General features: G+C 36.3%; 1 protein-coding gene and 1 pseudogene across 1 annotated transcript; both read left to right on the top strand.

Annotated features, from left to right (window-relative positions):
* The first annotated feature begins 7,254 nt into the window (after window positions 1-7,254).
* Window positions 7,255-12,181, top strand: LOC132799351 (uncharacterized; annotated as a pseudogene).
* A 452-nt stretch (window positions 12,182-12,633) lies between these two features.
* On the top strand, window positions 12,634-14,761 carry LOC132805026 (uncharacterized). Its single transcript, XM_060819771.1, has 4 exons — window positions 12,634-12,803; window positions 12,882-12,964; window positions 13,924-14,424; window positions 14,628-14,761. Exons 1-4 carry the CDS (start codon window positions 12,634-12,636, stop codon window positions 14,759-14,761), a joined length of 888 nt encoding a protein of 295 aa, XP_060675754.1.
* Window positions 14,762-23,860: the final 9,099 nt, after the last annotated feature.

Here is a 23,860-nt window from a genome sequence, read left to right as displayed (position 1 = left end):
GGGGGTCGAAACTAGTGGGAAAGGATAGGCGGTGCAATTAGAAACTCACCGGAAAGTCGATTTCCCGACGAGCTGCCATGGTCACCGGAACCCGTCACCGCCGGCGGCGCGTCCGGGGGCCACTGGTCATGGTTTTTGGAAGAAATGCAGATCGGATAATGGGCGAATGGATGGGACCGGCAGTGAAGCAAATGGAGGCTAGATCGAGGAGAAAACTGGGTTTTGAAACAATCGGCGCTCCCGCCAGAAAAAATCTCGATCCGGGCGCGTCGACGATCGGTTGGCCGTGATTTTTGGCTGGCCAACCGGTTTTTAGGTGGGCATCAGGGTAGGGTGGCGCGTGTACTATTCTGATGGCCAGAAATGGGTGAACGGCGGTTGGCCGGTCCTTCCTTTTTTTCTATCCTCTTTCTCTCTCCTCCTTCTCCTTCTCTCCCCTCCCTCCCCTTCTCAACCAGTCAAAATGCCCGTGGGTGCCACTGTGCACTCACGAGTGGGTCCACTTTTGTGACAAGTGGCATCACTGGTCACTCACATACAGATCTATGAATAGTAAATGCTATCTCAGAATAACTTTACAGGTCCGTAACTTTCAAACCACATGTCCAAATCGGGCGTGCCGTTAGTCTATAAACTCGTATCTATGAGTACTTCACAACCATACATGAGTCAAAGCTCAACTTTACACAAACAAAAAATCAACTCCGGCACCCCTTGGACAGTTTGCACCTCAAATTGTTTTGCTCATAACTTTCAAACGGTAGCTCCAATTTCGACGTGCTACTAGTCTATGAACTCGGGACGATACGTACTTTGAAATGGTGCCTTGATCAATGCAAAATTCCATCCAAAACAAAAAGTAAAAATTTTGATCGTCTCGATCAACGGTCAACCTCGGTCAATGTGCAAAAATTCTGACGTACTTTGAGACGGGTGTTACACCTCATCTCCCCCAATCAGGCAGCTTTCACTCCAGGATAATGGATTGGAGAGAATTCCTTACTCGTCAATGAAATAGTGCACTCTTTGAAAAATAAAAAGGGAGTTACTAGGTACATTGGAATTAAGTTCGATTTTCATAAAGCCAATCACGGGGTCAATTGGGGAGTTCTTCATGAGATCTTTATCCATTTTAAATTCTTGGCTAAGTTGGTTACTCTGCTAAGCTAGTGCTACTCAATAGATACTACCTCTATTCTCCTCAATGGCAGCATCTGTGGAACGGTCAAATGGGAAAGATGGCTTCAGCAGGGCGACCTAATTTCACCGTATCTCTTTATTCTGTTAGAAGAACTTTTATCCAGAATGCTACATAAGATAGAACAAGAAGGTAAAACACATGGAATCAAATCAGGCAGGTCAAGCCTCCCCATCTCGCATCTTTTCTATGCAGATGACTTGCTGGTGTTCTGTAAAGTGAATTGTAGCGAAGTGCAGGAGATTACAAATTGGATGAACCATTTTTGCAACTGGACAAGTCAGCAGGTTAACTGAACTAAATTCAAATGTTTCTATTCTAGGAATGTTCCTGGGAATCTGAAAGCAGCAATTAAAGGCATTCTAAACGTTAAAGAGCTTCCTAAGGAATCAAAATACTTGGGAAATCCCTTACTCGCTAGCACAAACAAGACAAAGGACTTTCAAGAGTTGAGGAATAAGGTGGAGGCTAGACTTCAAAGTTGGAAAGAAAATCTTCTTTCTCAATCGGGGAGGTTGGTCCTTGCGAAGTCAGTGATCACAAGTATTCCTATTTACACCATGTCCTACCGCAAGCTCCTAAAGAGGTGGTGCAAAGAAATAGATAGATTAGCCAGCAGGTTCCTTTGGAAGGGCAATTCTACCTCGAGTTCTGGTTTTAGTCCGATGTCCTGGTCTAATGTTTGTAGACCCAAAAAATTTGGAGGGTTGGGTGTTCGCAAGATGGTAGATGTAAACGTAGCCTTATTATGTAAAAGTGGCTGGTCATTTGAGACCAAGTTAAATTTGCATGGGTGCGTGCGGTGAAAGCTAAATATTTCCTTTACAATACTTTCATGAAGGTGGTGGGGAAAAAATCGGACCCCTTGGTATTGGAAAGGCTTTTTAAGTATCAAACCAGTGCTAGCCAAAGGAATATGCTTTAATGTCAGGACCCGTCCAAGATCCCTCACCGGAACCCTATACAAGTCCTGATCCCAGGGAAACCCTACCGGATCTTCCAATGGAAAATCCTGCAGAACCTCCCCTAAGGGTTGGATTTACCACAAATTTCCTGCACTGAAAACACACTTCTATAAACATCCCCTTATTCCTCGCACATTACTATAATTTAATTCCACAAATTTGCAGCACTCCAAATGAATAACAGGAATCAGTGCATAATTAATAACTAAATGTCCAATACAGTATACAGAGCATTATACAAATAAATGTGGAATTAATACAATGTTAGATAAAGAAGCAATACAAGATGAAGCGGAAAAAAGGGAGGAAATGCTTCTTGGACTTTCGACAATGAATTGAGACGTCGGGCTCGCCCCGGACGATCAACGTCTCCCAAACCTTGTACCTAGGGGAACGGAATTTAAAAATATGAGATGCTAATCATCTCAGTGAGTGACCTTATCTACTGTACAAATATAATAGTAACGATAATTATATTGCACTTGACTAATTAAGAGTAAATAAATAAATAAATAAATAATAATTCATTGGAAATAATATTTTCCCTCAAAACCCTCACCATTCACTCCGTTGGAAAAGTTTCCCTTTTTAAAACATTTTCCAAAACCCGCTATTTGTATGCCCGAAAACGAAGGAAAACAATTAATCAACTAAATATCAATTAAAGCATAATAGATCAAGGATCCAAAATTTATAATGAAAATAAAATAGGAATAGAATAAAAATAATTTTGTAACAATTACTAAACGATCGATAATGTCATAAACAAATAATATAAAATTATTAATGAAACTTACATTAAAACAATTCAGAAAATAATTAAAATAATTAGAATGAATTAATTAATTGAACAATTAAATAATGGAATAATTAAACCAAATTAAAACCTCAATTTAAAATAAATGGTAAAAACATAGTAAGATCTCTTTAAAATCATCAAATCAATGTAAATAGTAAAATCAAGATGAAATGCATTGCTAAAACACTAATATAAATAGGTAATAAAAAAACAAAATAAAATTCCATAAAATTTGTATTAAAATCTCCAATTGAAATAAATAATAGAAATAACATTAAATACATTTAATTCAATTACGACTTTAAAACTTTAGGATTTGAAATTTATATCAGAAAAATAATCACTTAATGCACCACACTATATACAAGTGATGTCCCACGATACCCAGCGTCCCGAGCACCGTGTAATGGGAGGTTAAAGAGAGAAACTTGCATATGGTCGCTTCGGCATCCCGACAGCGCCGCTGCTTAAACCGCCATCTCGGCCATGGAGGGGGGCGGCTTATGGCCAATATCAAACTTGCCTGCCCTCGGTCTGATGGCAACTCACGGAAGACATTATAACTTGCGCGCTCATCTACATATACAATACAGAACACCAGTACTGTATGAGTGCGTCTAAAACCAATTATTAAATTTATTATTAAAATACCAATTTTCCAAAATTTACCGTGGGAATTATACCACTTTTAAAATACACATCCCACATTTTTTTCTTTAGTATCATCAGCATGAATACTTCGATAATATATATAATTTTTCTCATATCACAAAATCCATCGATACAATTATAAAATTTTCAAATCCATCAACTTTCATTTCCATCAACTCAAATATACAATTTTCCAATGGCATAAATATTTTTGAAACATAATTCTTTAAAACAATATTTTTCTCCAATCCTCAAAATCCATTTAAATCAACAAATCCTTAAAACCACATAAATTTCATGTATAATTAATTCATATAATTGTGCACAATAATTGAATAATAACCATAGCAATAATTAAAATAAATAAAACCACAATTTCTTTAAATTTCCAAATATATTCTTTTGGCACCAAAACATATATTAAAAACATTATAAATTAGCAATATAATTTATATGGAAATTCTCTTAATATCAAATACATAAAACATATTTATCAATGATTTAATTATGAAATATTCCAACAATGAAATTTGATAAAATTTACCAAAATCTCAAATTCCTTAAAACCAAAATATTTTATAATGCACAAATATTTAATTCCATTCAATTTTGGCACCAAAATTCCAAATATAAATTTACTAAATATTCAACACATCAAACATATTTTCAAATAACCAATTAACACAAAATATATATATTTTAACATCCCAAAATAATTTTGAAGGTGGGTCACTCACCTAGAGCACGCAATTAACCTAAGATCCTCCATGGGATCAATTCCATGATGCACACGTGCTCCTAGAACAACAATTCACACACAGTCAAATAAAATAATATTTTATTCTGGCAAATAATACCCGGTACCCGGGGGTTAAACACAAACGTTAACCAAAATTGATGAGTAATATACTGAATCGAAACTTGAGTAACGAGAATTACAAATCTGGTCTTACTTCCCGGAGATCGGACCGGTAGTGGCCGGAATCTCGCCGGAAAGCTCTTGGCCTTTAGAGCCTCGATTATCCCAAACCATCACGAATTGGAGGAAAAGGACACTGGATTTAGATTCACGGGGTCAAAATTAGTTGGAAAAGGTGGGTGGTGCAACCTGGAACTCACCGGAATAGTGATTTCTTCAGCAAGCCATCGCAGTCACCGGCAACCGTAGCCGCTGGCAGCGCGTGCGATGGCCATTGACCATGATTTTCGACAGGGAGGTAGGTCTCGAGGTGGGTGTTCCAATGGGACTGGCGGTGAGGCAAACGGTGGCCGGAATTGGGAGAAATCTGGGTTTGAAGTTGGCGGCATTGCCGCTGGAAAAAGCCCCGATTGGGCGCGTTGCCGGTTGGTTGGCCGTAAATTTTGGGGGTTGGCCGGAAATGGATAGGCGCTCCTTCCTGGCCGACATGTGTGGCAAGATTCGGCCGGAAAAGTTTGCAACTCTGGCGGCCGGTGGTTCTCTCTCTCACTCTCTCTCTCCTCTCTCTCCCCTCTCTCTCTTTCTCTCTCCTCCCCCTCTTTTCACACCGGTTTAAGGCCACCGTGGGTGGCACTATTCACCCATGTGGACCTCTAAGATGTTGACATTTGGTATCACTGTTCATGCACTGTGCATAATTCGAAAATAGAATAAAATATTGTGATAATTGGAAAACTTCGCATGTCCGTAACTTTCAAACCACATGTCCAAATCGGACGTGCCACTAGTCTACAGACTCGTATCGACGAGTACTTCACAACCATGCATGAGTGAAAGCTCAACTTTGCATGAATAAAAAGTCAACTTGGGCACCCCTTGGACAATTTAGACTTCAACTTGTTTTGCTTATAACTTTCAAACCGTAGCTCCGTTTTCAATGTGTTACTAGTCTACAAACTCGTGCCAATGTGTACTTCATAATGGTACCTCAGTCAACCTAGAATTCCATCAGGAGTAAAAAGTCAACATTTGATCCATTGGTCAACGGTCAACTATCAACGGTCAAAGTCAACGATCAACTATCAACCTCGGTCAAAGTTGGAAAATTTCTGGTGTACTTCGGCACGGGGTGTTACATTTAAGGTGGGCAAAGGAAATAATATCATTTTCTGGGAAGATACTTGGATCCCCAACTGCCCAAATTTTAAGCCTTCCCCAAATCCAAACTTGTCAAGTTTTCAAATTGGGAAGGTCAATTCCCTTTTCTTACTTGATGGGCACTGGAATCAATCCGTAATAGAGAGGTTATTTGATAGAGACTCTTCAGAGAAAATCCTGAAACTATTTTGGGTAGACAACAATCAAGAAGACACGATAGTGTGGATGGGATGAGTTTCAAGTAAAATCAGCTAATAAGCTCATCAATCCTGCATCTGGGGACTATCCGAACTGGTAGAAATTCCTGTGGAAGAGAAAAATTCATGATAAATTGAAGTTTTTCACGTGGAGATTAGCCTCTAAGGGTCTTCCATTACATGCGACCTTAAGGAGCTGAAACTGAGGGATCAATTACACCAGGTGTCGCCATGGCTGTGAGGGTCTAGAAGACGAAGTTCATTTGTTTTTCCATTGAACAGTTGCTAGGGCCTTTTAGTTGGTGTCGCCTCGGAGCATCAGGTGGGAAAATTACCAAGTCAATGGCTTTGATAACCACCTTCATCTTTTGATCAAATCGTCTGTTGTCTTACCAGTTCATATTGACGATAACAACTTTTTCTTTTTGTTGGCTGTTCTTATTTTTTATTCTCTATAGAAGTTATGGAACAACATTCTATTTGAAGGGAAAAGACCATTTTTAGAAGAGGAAGTACAAGCTTTGTTCAAAAGGTTTGAGGAACATAAGAAGCTTCTTTCTTATGATCCTATACACAGGCTCAAATCTTCTTCAAGGGAGACCATACCAAATTCGTGGAGTCCTTCCTTCTATGGATTCATAAAAATTAATTGTGACGCTTTTGTCAAGGATGATACTGCAGGGATAGGAGTAGTTATGCGAAACCATGAGGGTAATGTTGTTATGGTTAAGATGTTCAAACTCAACCTTGATTTTGTTGAAGCAGCAGAAGCAACTGGCATGCTTAAAGCGGTTCAGTTGGCCATTGAAGGAGCCTATCGCAGCATCTATTGTGAAAGTGATGTTAAAATCATCATCCAAAGCCTCAATGATCCCTTACGAGCATCTTGTCATTTGTTTACTGTCGATTTTATAAGGAAAATTTTAGATTTACGTTCTGCTTTTCATGCTATCTCGTTTGCTTGGGTTCCAAGAAATGTCAATAGATCAGCTCATTTAGTTTCTAGATGGAGTCTTTTGAACTGCCATACTCCACTTTTGTTGTATCTTGATCAGTTTGATGAGACTGCAATTTAGGGAAAAGGCTCGAATACTTTTACCTGATTTGGGTTTTCTTGATGTATCTTGCCTGTTTTGGTTAATACAACATTCCTTTAAGCTAAGAAAAATTAGTTATATTCATTTTTTATTATTACAATTGTTGATTAAATTCTTCCTCCCATTTATTTATTTATGTATTTGTTTATATGTTTCATACATCCAATAATAGCTAAAATAATTTTTGTCATTATTAATAATTACACAGGATTTAAGAAAATATATGAAATGAAGTTGGTCCACATTCAATACTTTGAACTTCAAACGCAAATGTGCGAAGAAATAAAAAAATTGGATAAAACCCAAATATCAGACTCAGATATTGAAGATGCACTTTTTCAAGTTGCGCAAGAGGGACATTTTGAATTTGTTGAAAGTATATTAAAATCGAATCTAGATCTAGCGAAGTCCATCGATGATTTTTACGAGGAACATATTTATGGTTGCAATTCAATATCACCATGCAAAAATTTTTAGCCTTCTTCATGGAGTTGGCTCTAAATTATCAGCAACAAATGCTACAGATGATGATAGAAATAACATGCTACATATGGCTGGCTTATTTTTGCCTCTCCCACAACTTGATCGTATTTCAGGAGCTTCTTTACAAATGTAGAGAGAATTACAATGGTTTAAGGTACACAATATATGTATGTGTATGTAACACCCCGTCCCAAAGTACATTGGAATTTCTAAAATTTGACCAAAGTTGACCGAGTTTGACCGTCGTTGACTGAGAAGGGGTCAAATGTTGTCTTTCTGCTCCTGATGGAATTTCATATTGACCGAGGTACCGTTAAAAATTACATGTTGTCACGAGTCCATAGACTAGTAGCACATCGAAAATAGAGCTACGGTTTGAAAGTTATGAACAAAACAAGTTAAGGTCAAAACTGTCCAAGGGATGTCGGAGTTGACTTTTTGTTCATGCAAATTTGAGCTTTGACTCATGTATGGTTGTGAAGTACTCATCGATATGAGTTCATAGACTAGTGGTACGTCCGATTTGGACATGTGGTTTGAAAGTTATAGACATGCAAAGTTTTCCGAATATCGTAATATTTTAATATATTTTTACTTGAGTGAACAGTGTGTGCCACGTGTCGTATTTTCAACCAATTCCGTGAGTGAACAGTGTCATCCACGGGTAGCTTTCATTTTGGCCAAAACACGTGAGCCGGGGGGAAGAGGGAGAAAGAGGGGAGGAGAGAGCTAGAGAGAGAAACCCAACCGGCCACTGCCGATTTGCCATTTTTCGGCCACCCTTTCTGTACACACACCACCCTACCTTGAAGTCCACTTGAAAACCGACTAGCCAGCCAAAAATCACAGCCAACCAACCGCCGATGCGGCCGGATCGAGACTTTTTTCGGCGGTAGTGCCGATTTCTTCAAACCCAGATTTCTTCCTATTTCGACATCCATTTACCTCACCGCCAGTCCCATCTGTTCACCCATTCCCCGATCTACATTTTCTCCAAAAATCACGACCAGTGGTCACTGGATGCGCCACTGGCGATGGCGGATTCCGGTGACCACGGCGGCTCATCGGAAAACCCAATTCCGGTGAGTTTCCGATCACCCCACCCATCCTTTCCCACTAATTCCGACCCTCTAAACCCAAATCCGGTGTCCACTTTCCTCAATTCTTAATGGATTGTGAGAATCAAAGGCCTAAAATCCGAGAGCTTTCCGGTGAGATTCTGGCCACCTCGGGTCCGATCTCCGGGAAGTAAGACCAGATTCGTAATCCTCGTTTCACAAGTTTCGATTCGGTATATTACTCATAAATTTTGGTTGTCATTTATGTTAGTCCCCCCGGGTACCGGGTATTATTTATCCGAATAAAATGTTAATTTATTTGACCCTGTATAATATTGTTGTTTTAGGAGCACGTGTGAGCCGTAAAATTGATCCTATGGAGGATCTTGGTTGGATTGCGTGCTCGAGGTAAGTGACCCACCTTTTAAACTATTTTGGGGTGATTAATTATATTCATTTTGTGTTAATTTAATATTTAGAAAATATGCTCATGTGGTGTAATTCAATTGTAACTGTGGTAAAATTGTATTTTATATATATATATGCCTATTGATGCTAAATAAAAGTTTGGTTTATTAAGGAATTCTTGATTATTATTATTAGTGTGATTTAATTGTATTTATTATGCATGAACAAGGTGTTTTCATTTAATTAATTGTACTTGAATCTTAATATTATTTTTGGGCATGATTTGATTTTAAATATTTCAAGAAAAATATTGGTTTAAGTTTGGTGGTTTCAAATTATATAATTATGCCCTTGAAATATTATTTGATTGATTTTATGATTTGGGGAAAAATTATTTGTATATTATTATTGGTGGATTTATGCTGGAGATATTAAAGAAAAATGTGGGAATGTGAGTTTGAAAAATGGTATAATTCCCACGGTGAATTTTGGAAAAAAATTATGTATTTTAATAATAAATTTGGTTATTTGTTTTAGGCGCACTCATACAGTATTGGTGTTCTATAATGTATATGTGGATGAGCACGCAAGTTATAATGTTTCCTGTGAGTTGCCATCGAACCGAGGGCAGGTAAGTTTGATATTGGCCATAAGTCGCCCCCCTCCATGGCCGGAATGACGGTTTAAGCAGCGGCGCTGTCGGAATGCCAAAGCGACCGTATGCAAGTTTCTCTCTTTAACCTCCCACCGGACGGTGCTCAGGATGCTGGGTATCGTAGGGCATCACTGGTATATAGTGTGGTGCGTCAAGTATTATTTTCCAGATATAAATTTCAAATTCTAAAAGTTTTAAAATCGTATTTAAATTAAATGTATTTAATTTGTTTTATCATTTATTTCCAATTTGTAATTTCTAAAATATAATTATTCATATTTTATGTCACTTATTTTAAATCAATGTTTTTAAAATGCATCTTGCCGTATTTTTATTATATAGATTGGTTGAATGTTTCAAAATGAATTTTATAATATTTTTACCACTTATTTTACATGATTGTTGTAATTATTTAAATTATATTTTTGACACTGTTTATTTTAGTTTATTAAATCAAATTTTATGAATTATATATTGAATTTCACTTTTATGTTATATTTCTTTAATGCAAGTATTCTGAATTTATTTTATTATATTTTATTCGTATTTGGATTATTTAAATTCTTTTCAAATTAATTATTCCTTGATTTTTTTTGGGGCATAAAAGATTGCGCTTTGCGAAAATATTTAAAAGGGGAACTTTTCCAACGGAGTGAATGGTGAGGGTTTTGAGAGGAAATATTATTTTCAATTAATTATTATTTATTTACTTATTTATTCTTAATTAATCAAGTGTATTATAATTATCATTACTATTATAATTGTTCATTAGATAAGGTCACTCACTGAGATGATTAACATCTTATATTTTTAAATTCTTTTCCTCTAGGTACAAGAATTGGTAGACGTTCGTCCGGAGCGAGCTTAATCTTCATTGCTGTCGTATTTCGAGGAGTTCTCTTTATTTTCATTTATTTCTATTGTAATATTTCTTTCATCCTTTGTTGTATAACTTCCATACTTAATTGTACTCTAGGATACTCTGTATAGTGTATTGGACACATTTTATTAAATACTGTATTAGTTCCCTGTTTAATTTATGGAAGTGCTGTGTATTGTGGAATTAAATTATAGTAAAGTGGAGGAATAAAGTGGTATTTATATAGAAGTGTGTTTTCAATGCAGGGAATTTTGTGGTAAGTCCAATCCTTAGAGGAGGTTCTGTCGGATTTTTCATTGGAGGGTCCGGTAGGGTTTTCCTGGGATCAGGGCTTGTCTCAGGTTCCGATGAGGAATTTTGGACGGGTCCTGACATGTATATATATAGATATATTAATTTCTTTAGCTATATGTTTTAAAATGTATTTAATATAACCATGTATTTTTAAACACACAATCTAATATGAAAATTATTATTTTCTCTAATAAAAATTTAAATTTTAAGATCATTATCTAATAAAATAATGACTTTGTTATTAAGTTGTTCTTATATAAACAACAACCATTAATTAGTAATTAACCAATTCACATAAGGATCAATTGTATTTTAATATCCTTTAATTTGAAATAGTTAAATTTGTATCATTAAATTTAAAACATTTTAATTTAAATTCTCAAATTAAAATTTGTTGCATTTTGGGATAACTAGATATTTTGCGTAGTATTCGTCTTCATCCCACATAAACAACTTGTTGTTATTTGGTTCCTTTAGACTTTTAGTTTTAATTTCATTGTAATTTAAACCCTCTACTAGTTTAAAATTTTTATATTTTAGTACCCTCTAACCATTTACATCTTTAACCTAAAAAAAAAAAAATTTGATTTGATTAAAATATATATATATATGACAACTGAAACTTGAGGGCCCTGAAATATAACTTCTCCAAATCATGTAGGATTCAAATAAAAGTTTTTAATTATATATTTTTGCTATAACATTTGATATATATATATATATATATATATGTATCTATATACATATATATCTGTTTTCTATCAATTAAATTAATAACAAACAAATATTCTTACTCTATATATATATATATATATATATAAAAGGTGGAGTCAGTTGTATCTCCATGGACATATGGACACACAAACCGTGAGGCCTTGACACCAAGACAACTATTTATAAGAGAACACAAACAATTATTATCTGATGAAGAAAAATGGATGAAAGAGACAGCAACTTCATGTACTGTTGTTGGTGCACTCATTGGTACAATCATGTTTGCTTCAACATTTACTGTTCCTGGTGGGAATGATGAAAGAACTGGTTACAAAGTTTCTTGATGACAAAACATTCATGCTCTTCATTGTATCAGATGCAGTTTCACTTTTCTCTTCCACTACTTCAGTTTTGATGTTTTTGGGAATCATCACTTCAACATATGCTGACGATGATTTCCTCAAATCTTTGCCTAAGAAGCTCATGATTGGTCTTGGCACTCTTTTCCTCTCTATTGCTGCAATGATGATATCTTTCTGGGCTGCTGTTTCCATGATGCTTGATGATAACAATTCTTGGGTTGCGTTTTTAATCATTTCTCTGTCTAGTATTCCAGTTACTTTGTGTGTTTTGATGCAATTTCCTCTTCTTATTGAGATTTACCTTTCTACTTATAGATCTAATATCTTTGATAGGAAGGCATAAAGTTGATTATATATGGAAAGTGTATGCAAATTATGTATTATTATTATTATTATTTATCAATTTTCATGTATTAAAATTGTTAGCTATGATAAACTTTTGTTTCAAAACTGTTTAGCACATAATCTTCTTTTTCTTTTCTTTTTTCTTTTTTTATTTAATTTTCGTTGGAAGATTGATGAAGTTGCTATGAAGGGTTATTGTAACATGAACATATGACATTTGAGGAGAAAGTTAAAAATATGTCTTTTATGCTGTTATGGAATGTTGAATAAGGATGTTCATATATAATGATATGTTATATAGTGATGTATTATTTGAATACACGTAATTTATAATTAAATATATATATATATATATATATGTTGGGGAAGGTTGCTTTCCTAATTAATGGCGTTTCACGACGACGGATTGTACATAATTTTTTTTATTAGCAAAATTTGATTTTTAGAATTATGAGTCGTCAAGGTGTTGTCCCAGCTGGAATTGTTCATCAACTTCTTGACAATGAAAACTACCTGGATTGGAGCGTTTGGGTGAAAACCTACTTGATGGGTGAAGATCTTTGGGACATTGTGGAATCCATGGATGAACCTCCAAAACCCGAAGATGGTGATGAATTCAAGTATTAGAGGTCCAAGGACGCCTCCGCCCTCCATGTTATCCAAATATCTTGCAACGCAGATGCTTTCTCTGAGATCAGAAATATAACTTCTGCCAAAGAAGCTTGGGATATTTTGGAAGGAAAATTCAAGCCTCAATCAGAGTCCGAAGACGACGACAAAGGTATAATATTTGATTTTTTTATTTTTATTTTTACTAACTTGTATATTTGTATCAAATTTTTATCATAAGTTTGAATAATTCTATTGAATTAAACAAATTCATATAAAAGATTAAACAGTTGAGAGGTGGGCGCTGATTGGATAACTAAAAAATTATTGCGAGCGAGCCATTTCTAAATTTGAGAAAGAATAGTAAAAACAAAAAATAAAATAAAATAAAATAATACATGGTAATCGAATTTTGAATTCGACGACTATATTTAAGAATAACAAAAATAACAACTTTAAAAAGCTTTTTTTTTTAATGCCTAGAAAGAACTTCAATAACTTAGAATAAAATACAATAGTGAAGAAAACTACTGTTCATATAAAAGATTATATAACAGTGAAGAAAACTATTATATAAACTATTGTTCATATAAAAGATTATATAATAAAATACAATAGTGAACTTCAATAAATTCATGTACTCAACAACTATACTTAAAAAAGCTTTGTTCTAAGCTTTGTTCTACAATACAAGCCTGTAGAACCCAAAGATCGATCATTTAATCTTCCATGACATAGGTACAATATTTTATTTTTTTTTTTTTTCCATTTTTACTAACATGTATTACAAAGACCATTTAATCTCGTATAATATTTGATATATTTTTTTTAACTAACTTGTATTTAAAAGAAACTTTTCATCATAATTTTAAATAATTATATTGAGTTAAACTCGTTCATATAAAAGATTACGATATTAAAAGGCAAGGCAAGTTATTATCATTATACAAGTATATTTTTTCTACCATTCTCTCTCATGTAAGCCACTATGACTATCTTTTGTGCTAAATTGAGCCATTCCAAATGTTTTTAACAGAAATTATTAAGTTTTGAAAATTGAATATTATGGATTTTTGCTTTGATATTAAATTAAATTGTCATTGTATAAATACAGTATTTTTTGTATTATAGTGAATATTCCAAATGATCAATACCAACAACACGAACGGTTTCACAAAGCTCTGCAAGATGGAGACCGAAATGCTACAAGGGAATTCATTACGCAACACCCAAAAGCAGTAAGAACAATAATCACACTTACAGGGAGGACGGCCCTTTATGTTGCGGTCATGGCCGGACATACAGAAATTGTGGAGACAGTACTGGTGGAGAAAATGTCACCAAAAGACTTGGAAATGAAAGACTCAATTGGTATTACAGCTCTTACAGCGGCCATTTATTACAATGCAAATATCAAAATAGCCGAATGCATGATTCAAAAGAACAAGAAATCACCAATCGTGGTTGATCAAGGGGAGGTGATGCCGCTGGTAATGGCCTTTCGTGTTAATCATATTGAAATGGGTCGTTATCTATACTCAATTACACCAATAGAAGATTTACTAGCATCGGACGGCAATCGTGCACATGCTGTTGGGCTCATAAACCAAGCAATAATTGGAAAATGTTATGGTAAGAGTATAATACATATATACACATTATATATAGTCAGACTCACATTATCATATCTTATATTTATTAATATGTGACATATATAGTGTTTGACAATTGTGGTACAAATGATTATTGTTGTTGTAGTGTTTCTTTTTTTTTTTTTGTTTTTTTTTTTTTGGATGGTGATTCTAAAAAATTCTCATTTTATATGTACAATGTAGATGTTGCTTTGCATCTTCTGCAGCGTTGTCCACAGTTGGCCACAACTATTCATACGTCTACACTTCGTAGTCCTGTGCATCGCAATATATCCAAGTGGACGTCCATTCAAATTTTGGCAAAAATGGATATATGAATGTTAGTACATATTATATTAATTAATACAGAATATAATTTATATCTATAGAAATATATGTGTATGACATTGATATTAATACATTCCTTTGTTTTCAATAGCTATATTTATAGATGGAGACCGCATCATTAAAGAGATATATACAAAATTCCCCACCATTACTAATATGAGCTCAGGTATGCCAAATTTCCCACGTTATTTTAGTTTAGATTAATTAGGTTGAAGCACGTGTACAATTAGTGCAAAACTATATATTTGAGAAACTTCGACATAATTCCCTGCAGGTAACTTCTACAAACTGCTCTAGTTTTAGTACATATTCAATTAATATCCATGAGCATCTGAGATTAAGTGCCTTATAAATAACATTGAAGATTTAAATTAAGTCAAAGATATTAAGAACTTGTCTATGAATACAAAAGAGTGGCAAAAACCATTGTTTCCACTTGTACAATAATCCAGAGTTTGAATTAATTCCCTACAGTTACAATATCAAAAAATAAAAATAAAAAATAAAAAATAAAATTGAAAGGTTAGGCATATATGTTAATCTTGCACGATAGCTTATATATAATTCTCCTACAGATCTCCATTTGTTATTGAAGCTTGTTAGAAATTTGCTCAATAAATGTTTGTTGTTATAATTGTAACAATATTTCTTCTGAATATACTATTAATTCAAAGCCATTAGTCAATCAACAGATAAGGCATTACATGATGAAGTTTGGTCATTACAAAGAGTCGCAATGCACTTCGACATTTTAGGTAATTAATTAGTTGTATTCAATTTTTATTATTACAATTACTGTTTAAATTCTTCCTCCCATTTATTTATTTGTTTTTATGTTTTATACATCCAATAATAGCTAAAATAATTTTTTTCATTATTGATAATTACACAAGATTCAAGAATATGTATGAAAAGAAATTGATCCACATTCAAACCTCTGAACTTCTATGGCGAACGTGCGAAGAAATAAAAAAATTAGACGGAACCCAAATATCAAGATCTGATATTATAATTGCACTTCTTCAAGCTGTGAAAGAGGGAAATTTTGAATTTGTTCAAAGTATTTTAAAATCGATTCCTGATCTAGGGGAGGCCTACGATATCCATGGGAGGAACATATTTATGGTTGCAGTTTATTGTCGCCAAGCAAAAATTTTTAGCCTTATTCATGAACTTGGCTCCAAATTAGTGGCAACAAATTATATAGATGATGATAAAAATAGCATACTACATATGGCTGGCTCCTTGTTGCCTCACCCGCAACTTGATCGTATTTTAGGAGTTGCTTTACAAATGCAGAGAGAATTACTGTCAGGACCCGTCCAGAATTCCTTCCCCGGAACCCTAGACAAGCCCTGATCCCAGGGAAATACCACCGAACCTTCCAACGGAAAATCCGGCAGCACCTCCCCTAAGGGTAGGACTAACCAAAAATTACCTGCACTGAAAACACACTTCTAAAAACATCCCCTTATTCCTCCCACAAACTACAAATTGATTCCACAAATTTCAGCACTTCAAATAACAACAGCAGCAACCCAGTGCATAAATAAAACAACTACACGTCCAATACAGTATACAGATCATTATAAAAAAACATGTGAAATTTATACAATGACAGATAAGAAACAATACAGGATGGAGAGGAAAAAGGGAAGAAAAACTTCTTGAACCTTCGGCAACGAACTGAGACGTTGGGCTTGCCCCGGACAATCAACGTCTCCAACCTGGACCTAGGGGAACGGAATTTAAGAGTGTGAGATGCTAATCATCTCAGTGAGTGACCCTATCTACTGTACACCTTTAATATTAATAATATAAAAAATAAAAGAATTTAATTAATCTATACCGAACAATTAAATAAATAAATAATTAAATAAACATTTGAAGTAACAATTTCTCTCAAAACCCTCACTATTCACTCCGTTGGAAATGTTCCCCTTTTAAAACATTTTCACAAAACCCGATATTCGTACTTTCCGAAAACCAAGGGACCAAATAATTTAATAAACAACAAATAAATAAATAAATACCCCAAATATAAATAAACTGTAATAATTTATAATAAATAATTTTGTACTCTTTGGGGTTTGAAACATTATTTGAAAATTACACCTGATGCACCACACCATATACCGGTGATGCCCTCCGATACCCAGCGTCCCGAGCACCGACTGGCGGGGGGGTTAAAAAGAGAAACCTGCAACAGCACTTCGGTGTCCCGACAATACCGCTGCTGAAACCATCTCCCGGCCAAGGAGGGGGGCGGCTGTGGCCAATAACAAACTTGCCTGCCCACGGTCCAATGGCAACAACGGGAGAAATAATAACCGCGCGCTAAACCACATAATACCTGCGCGCTAAACCACATAATACCTGCGCGCTAACACGTGTCCATACACCAAAACACCAATACTGTATGAGTGCGTCTAAAAATGAACATTATTAACCAACCGTACCGTTTTCCAAAATTACCGTGGGAAATACATTAAATTCTCACACTTACCATCCCACATATTTTTATTTAATAAACCGGTACGAAGCATTGATAACCAACAAACCACAATTTTCTCAAAGTACGAGATACAACCATAAAAATACTGCGAGCATAATTTATAAACGTTAAACAAATATTTTCGTAAAATATTTAACCCAATTATGCCAAAAAAAAAATATTACTTAAAACCACGTACAATTAATACCGAAACATACTTTGCTCATGCATAATAAATAAATTAAACCACAATACAACCATAATTAAATCACACCACATGAGCATAATTTAAATATCAATTTAAATACCAATTAAACATAATTAATTGCCCAAAAATGATGTAAAATCCAGACACAAACAATTACTGAAAATATTTGCTCATGTGTAATAAATACCATTTAATCACAATAAAATAATAATCGGGAATTTTCTAATGACCCCAAAATTTCATTCAGCACCAATGGATAAACATATATATAAAATAATATTTTTCCCGATTATATTTAAAATACACCACATGAGCACAATTTACAGATATCAATTTAATACCACATAAATACAATTAATTACCCCAAAAATATTTTTAAAGGTGGGCCACTCACCTGGAGCACGCAATTAACCCACGATCCACTATAGGATCAATTCCACGTCTCACCGGTGCTCCTAGAACACAATTCACACACAGTCAAATAAATTAATATTTTAATCGGGTAAATAATATCCGGTACCCGGGGGGTCAAACACAAACGTTAACCAAAATAGGCGAATAATATACCAAATCGAAGCTTGTGGAACGAGGAGCGCATTACCGGTCTCCATCGACCCCAATTCCGCCGGAGGTGGCCGGAATTTGGCCGGAAAGCTTCAGCCGGTTTTAAACTTGAGGGATCTTTCAAACGGTGGAAATTTTGGGCAATCTAACCCCGGAAATGGACTCAGAGGGGTCGAAAATGGTGGGACAAAACTTGGGTCGGGCTGGTTTGGTCGGAAACGGCGAGAATCGCCGGAAAAACATAACCGGCCGCCGCCGGCTTCACCGGCCCGATCTGGGCGCGCCCGGCGGCGACAAGCCGGGAAATTTGGGGGTCGAGATCGCTGCAAGGTGGGCTTCCCCGGTGGCCAGCGCGTGTGGCATTCCGGCAACTGAAATCCGATCAAAATGCCGGTCAACAGAGAGAGGGTGAGAGAGTCAAAGGAGAGAGAGAGAGAGAGAAGGCTGTGCGTTTTGTCTTGCCTCTGTCGGGCTCGGGGAAGAAGAAGGGAAGGGAAAAGAAAGGGGGTGTTTTCCCACGTGGGGAAAAAGAAAAAGAAAAAGAAAAAGAAAAGAAAAAGGAAAAGAAAAAGAAAAAGAAAAAGGAAAATAAAAATAAAAATAATTAAATAACAATATTATTATTTAAAATAATAATAAAATAATTTTATTTTAAACATGGTTGACATGTGGCATTTCACCATGGTGACACATGGTCACCTTCATTAAGTCACACGTGGCACATCGTTACGTGTTTAAAAATAATATTAAAATAATACGGTATTTGAAAAACTCTACAGGTCCATAACTTTCAAACCACATGTCCAAATCGGACGTGTAGCTAGTCTACGGACTCGTATCGACGAGCACTTCACAACCATGCATGAGTCAAAGCTCCACCTTGCATGAATAAAAAGTCAACTCCGGCACCCCTTGGACAGTTTGGACCCCAACTTGTTTTGCTCATAACTTTCAAACCGTAGCTTCGTTTTCAACGTGCTACCAGTCTACCAACTCGTGCCAACATGTACTCCGTAACGGTACCTCAGTCAACCTAGAATTCCAACCGGGTCAAAAAATCAACTTTTGACCCCTTTGGTCAACGGTCAACAGTAAACAACAGTCAACGTGCAAAAATTCCGACATGGTTCGGGACGGGGTGTTACAATTACAATGGTTTTAGGTACATAATATAAATATATATATATATATATTGTTAGGACCCGTCCAAAATTCCTCACCGGAACCCTAGACAAGCCTTGATTCCAGGAAAACCCTACAGGATCCTCTAATGGAAAATCCAGCAGAACCTCCCCTAAGGATTGGACTTACCACAATTTTTGTCAGGACCCGTCCAAAATTCCTCACCGGAACCCTAGACAAGCCTTGATCCCAGGGAAACCCTATCGGACCCTCTAATGGAAAATCCGGCAGAACCTCCCCTAAGGGTTGGACTTACCACAATTTCCTGCACTGAAAACACACTTCTATATTCATCCCCTTATTCCTCCCACAATACTAAAAATTGATTCCACAAATTTACAGCACTCCAAAAGAATAACGGTAATCCAATGCATAATTAATACAAAAGTGTCCAAGACAGTATATAGAGCTTCCTAAAATACTATTAAGCATAGAATACAACAATGATGAAAGAAATATTACAACTGAAATAAATGAAGACAAAGGTACTTCTCAAAATACAACAGCGATGGAGATTCGTTTCGCTCCGGAAGAACGTCTACCACCCCCTTGCACCTAAGGGAATGGAATTTAAAAACGTGAGATGTTAATCATCTCAGTGAGTGACCCTATCTACTGAACACTTTTAATATTAATAATATAACAAATAAAGGAATTTAATTAATACCAACAATTAAATAGATAAATAAATAATAAACAATTGAAAGTAATAATTTCTCTCAAAACCCTCACTATTCACTCCGTTGGAAATGTTTCATTTTTAAAACATTTTCACAAAACCCATTATTCATGTTTCCTGAAAACCAAGGGATCAATTAATTTAATAAATAATAATTAAATAACCCAATTATAAATAAAATGTAATAAAATATAATAAATAATTTTTGAACACTTTAGGGTTTGAAATTTCTATCCAAAAATTTATACTTGGCGCACCACACCATATACCAGTGATGCCCTCCGATACCCAGCATCCCGAGCACTGACTGGCGGAGAGATTAAAGAGAGAAACTTGCATACGGTACTTCGGCGTCCCGACAGTACCGCTGCTGAAACCGTCATCTCGGCCACGGAGGGGGGCGGCTATGTGCACTATATAAAACTTGCCTGCCCTCGGTCCAATGGCAACTCACGGGAGACATAATAACTTGCGCACTAATCCACATATACAACCAGAACACCAATCCTATATGAGTGCGTCTAAAATAATTACTAAATTTCTTATTATTACAGTACCGATTTTCCAAAAATCACCGTGAGAAATATACCAGTTTTCAAATTCACCATCCCACATTTTCCTTTAACCTTTCCGGTACGAAACCATCGATAACAATATAAAAATAATTTTTCTCGTAACACGAGGTTCAACAAATAATATTCTACGGGCATAATTATAAAATTTAAACCACCAATTAAACCAATTATGCCCAAAAATAATATTAAAATCCAATTACAATTAATTAATGAAAATACTTTGCTCATGTGTAATAAATACAATTAAATCACCATAATAAAAATTGGGATTTTTGAATAACCCAAATTCCGTTTAGCACCAACAAACATATACGTACTTATAAAATAATAATTTTCCACAATTATAATTAAATTTCACCACATGAGCATAATTCCAGATATCAATTAAATATAATTAATTACCCCAAAATATTTTTTCAAGGTGGGTCACTCACCTTAAGCATGTATATCAATCAAGATCCTCCGCAGGATCCACTCCACTACCCACACGTGCACCTAAAACATCCACAATACACCAAACCAATTATATTAATATTTTAATCGGATAACTCCCAAATGGGTACCCGGGGAGCGAACATAAACAACCACCAAAATTGACGAGTAATATACCGAATCGAAGCTTGAGTGACGAGGATCACGAATCCGGTCTTACTTCCCCGAGATCGGACCTGAGGTGGCTGAAATCTCGCCAGAAAGCTTTCGGGATTCAACTCTTCGATTCTCTCAAACCATCGCGAATTGGATGAAAAGGACGCCGGATTTGGATTCAGGGGGTTGGAATTAGTGGAGAGGGACCAGAGACGGGACTGGGTACTCGCCAGAACAGGGATTTCTCCGGCGAGCCGTCGCGGTCACCAGCAACCGTCGCCACTGGCGGCGCGTGCGGTGGCTGATGGCCGAGATTTTTGGAGGTTTTGTAGCTTGAAGGGAGAGGGTTCCAACGGTACCGGCGGTGACAAGAACGGAGGCCGGAATGTGGAGATCTCGATGGTTGAAGGATTCGGCACCACCGCCGAAAAAAGCCCCGATCCAGGCGCATTGCCGGTCGGTTGGCCGTGAGATTTTGGGTTCGGCCGGGAATGGGGAGGCGCTCCTGTTTGGCCGGCGTGTGTAGCAAGAATCGGCCGGAAAATTTGACAACTCTGGTGGCCGGCGATTCTCTCTCTCCCTCTCTCTCTCCTCTCTCTTTTTCTCTCTCCTTCCCCGTCGTTTTTGCCAAATAAAAGCCACCGTGGGTGATACTGTTCACCCACGTGGACCAGTCAGGTGTCGACATGTGGTGTCACTGTGCACTTAAGTCAAATATAGTAAAATATTATAGTATCCGGAAAACTTCACGTGTCGATAACTTTTTAACCAGATGTCCAATTTAAGCGTGCCGCTAGTCTATGAACTCGTATTGACGAGTACTTTACAACTATACAAAAGTCAAAACAAAATTATACAACTATAAAAAGTCAACTCCCGGCACCTTTTGGACAGTTTGCACCTCGACTTGTTTTGCCCATAACGTAGCTCCGTTTTCGACGTGCTACTAGTCTATGAACTCGGAGCATCATGCACTTCGCCATGGTACCATGGTCAACTAGAAATTTCAACTGGAACAAAAAGTCAACTTTTGACCCACTCGGTCAACGGTCAACCTCAATCAATGTGCAAAAATTCCGACATGGTTTGGGACAGGGTGTTACAACCTTCCCCCCTTATAAGAATTTCGTCCTCGAAATTCCGCACGTCACTGAAACAGGCAGGGATACTGATCACGCATCTGTGCTTCGGGCTCCCACGTTGCTTCCTCGATTAAATGATTCCGCCATAAAACTTTAACTAAAGGAATAGTCTTGTTACGTAGCACCTGCTCCTCGTGATCCAAAATCTGCACTGGTTGCTCTACATACGAAAGATCTTCCCTTAATTCTATGTCAGGAGTCTCGAGTACATGTGATGGGTCTACAATATATTTCCTTAGCATCAAAACATGAAATACGTTGTGCACTCGGGCTAGCTCTTCCGGTAATGCTAATCTATAAGCCACGGGGCCAATCCTCTCCGTAATCTCGTAAGGCCCGATATAACAAGGACCCAACTGATACGAACCTAGGACGACCTGCTCCTAAACCTGTATTATATTAGCCCGGATCTTTAATTAAGTTCAAGTTCTAATGGAATGACCTCAACCCCTAACCAACCTGTGGTTAGAAACCTTGGTATAATGTAGACGCCACAATAGGGGATGGAAAACCTATTGATAAGTCAAGCTAAAAAAACCAATTCTCTAATGGTGTTTTAGGTGTTCTCAAAGAATAAAGAGATAATTAATCTCACAAGTATTTTCTTAATCAAATCAAAGTTTCAAAGTTATATTATTAATGAAAAATAAGCCTTTAAATAGGCTTTGAAAGAAACAACATAAATCCTAAAAACCCTAGGAAAAACCGGCCACACAATGGAGAATCCTACCTTGGCCGAAACTTTCCTATTCCTAAACTAATTTGGATTAATTAATTCCTTTATTTTGAATTTAGGAATTAATTAATTTACAATGAAAATAATAAAATAAAAACTTTCCTAAAATTATTTATCTAGAAAATAAATAAATAAAACTTAAAAAGTAAAGGTAGTTTCCTAAAACAAAAAGTAGAATAAAATTAGGAAACTATAATACTAGCTTTTTGACTAATTTGACTTTGACTATTCTTTGACCAAATTGATCTCCAAATCAGCTTCACTATGCTTTGTAGGATGCCAAATAAGCTTATTGTGAAGTTCCCCACGTTGCCCTTGCTTGGAAGTATGAGAAAAGGTTAATACAGTAAAATACAGTAAAACCCGCGAAGAAAAACAGCAAATCCGACCTTTCCTTCCCTTTGTGCGCAAACCACCTTGTTGGTCGGCTTTGAAGCTGCTTTGGCTGGTTTCTATGACTCATCCTCCATATAAATTAAACCCATAAAGATGGGGTTCCAATTCATACAACCCGGCCTCTTTATTGTCACCAAAAAAATCACCCGACCCCGTTTTGGCTTCTATTGCTTGTATGAGTAAAACAGGCCTTTGTTCTTTAGATATGGCCAACCCCTCTTGACTATGACTTATTCCTTGTATGAAGACAGCAAGATTGTCCTTGAACTTCTTGGCTTGGGCCCTAGTGATCGGCCCCACCTTCATTTGTAATGGGTCAGCACCCCAGCGGGTTGTTGGTCGAGCTGTCTCGGGTGGATTCGCATCATTCCCCTCCTCTTGAAAAGGATTTGTCCTCAAATCGTAATCATCACCTGCAGCAAAAGGAGATAAATCAGCAACATTAAAGGAAGCACTAACATTATACTCACCCGGTAGATCAAGCTTGTAAGCATTGTCGTTTATCCTCTCCAAAACTTGAAAAGG

This window comes from Ziziphus jujuba, chromosome 8 (genome assembly GCF_031755915.1).
Source record: "Ziziphus jujuba cultivar Dongzao chromosome 8, ASM3175591v1".
In the NCBI taxonomy this organism is placed as follows: domain Eukaryota; kingdom Viridiplantae; phylum Streptophyta; class Magnoliopsida; order Rosales; family Rhamnaceae; genus Ziziphus; species Ziziphus jujuba.
Note: the sequence above shows the minus strand (reverse complement) of the source record. Positions and strands in the feature narration are given on the sequence as shown.

Coding starts and splice junctions, on each gene's coding strand:
- LOC132805026 (XM_060819771.1), top strand. CDS start 12,634: ATGAGTCGTCAAGGTGTTGTCCCAGCTGGAATTGTTCATCAACTTCTT. Junction 12,804..12,881: donor GAAGATGGTGATGAATTCAA/GTATTAGAGGTC, acceptor CTCTGAGATCAG/AAATATAACTTCTGCCAAAG. Junction 12,965..13,923: donor GTCCGAAGACGACGACAAAG/GTATAATATTTG, acceptor TTTGTATTATAG/TGAATATTCCAAATGATCAA.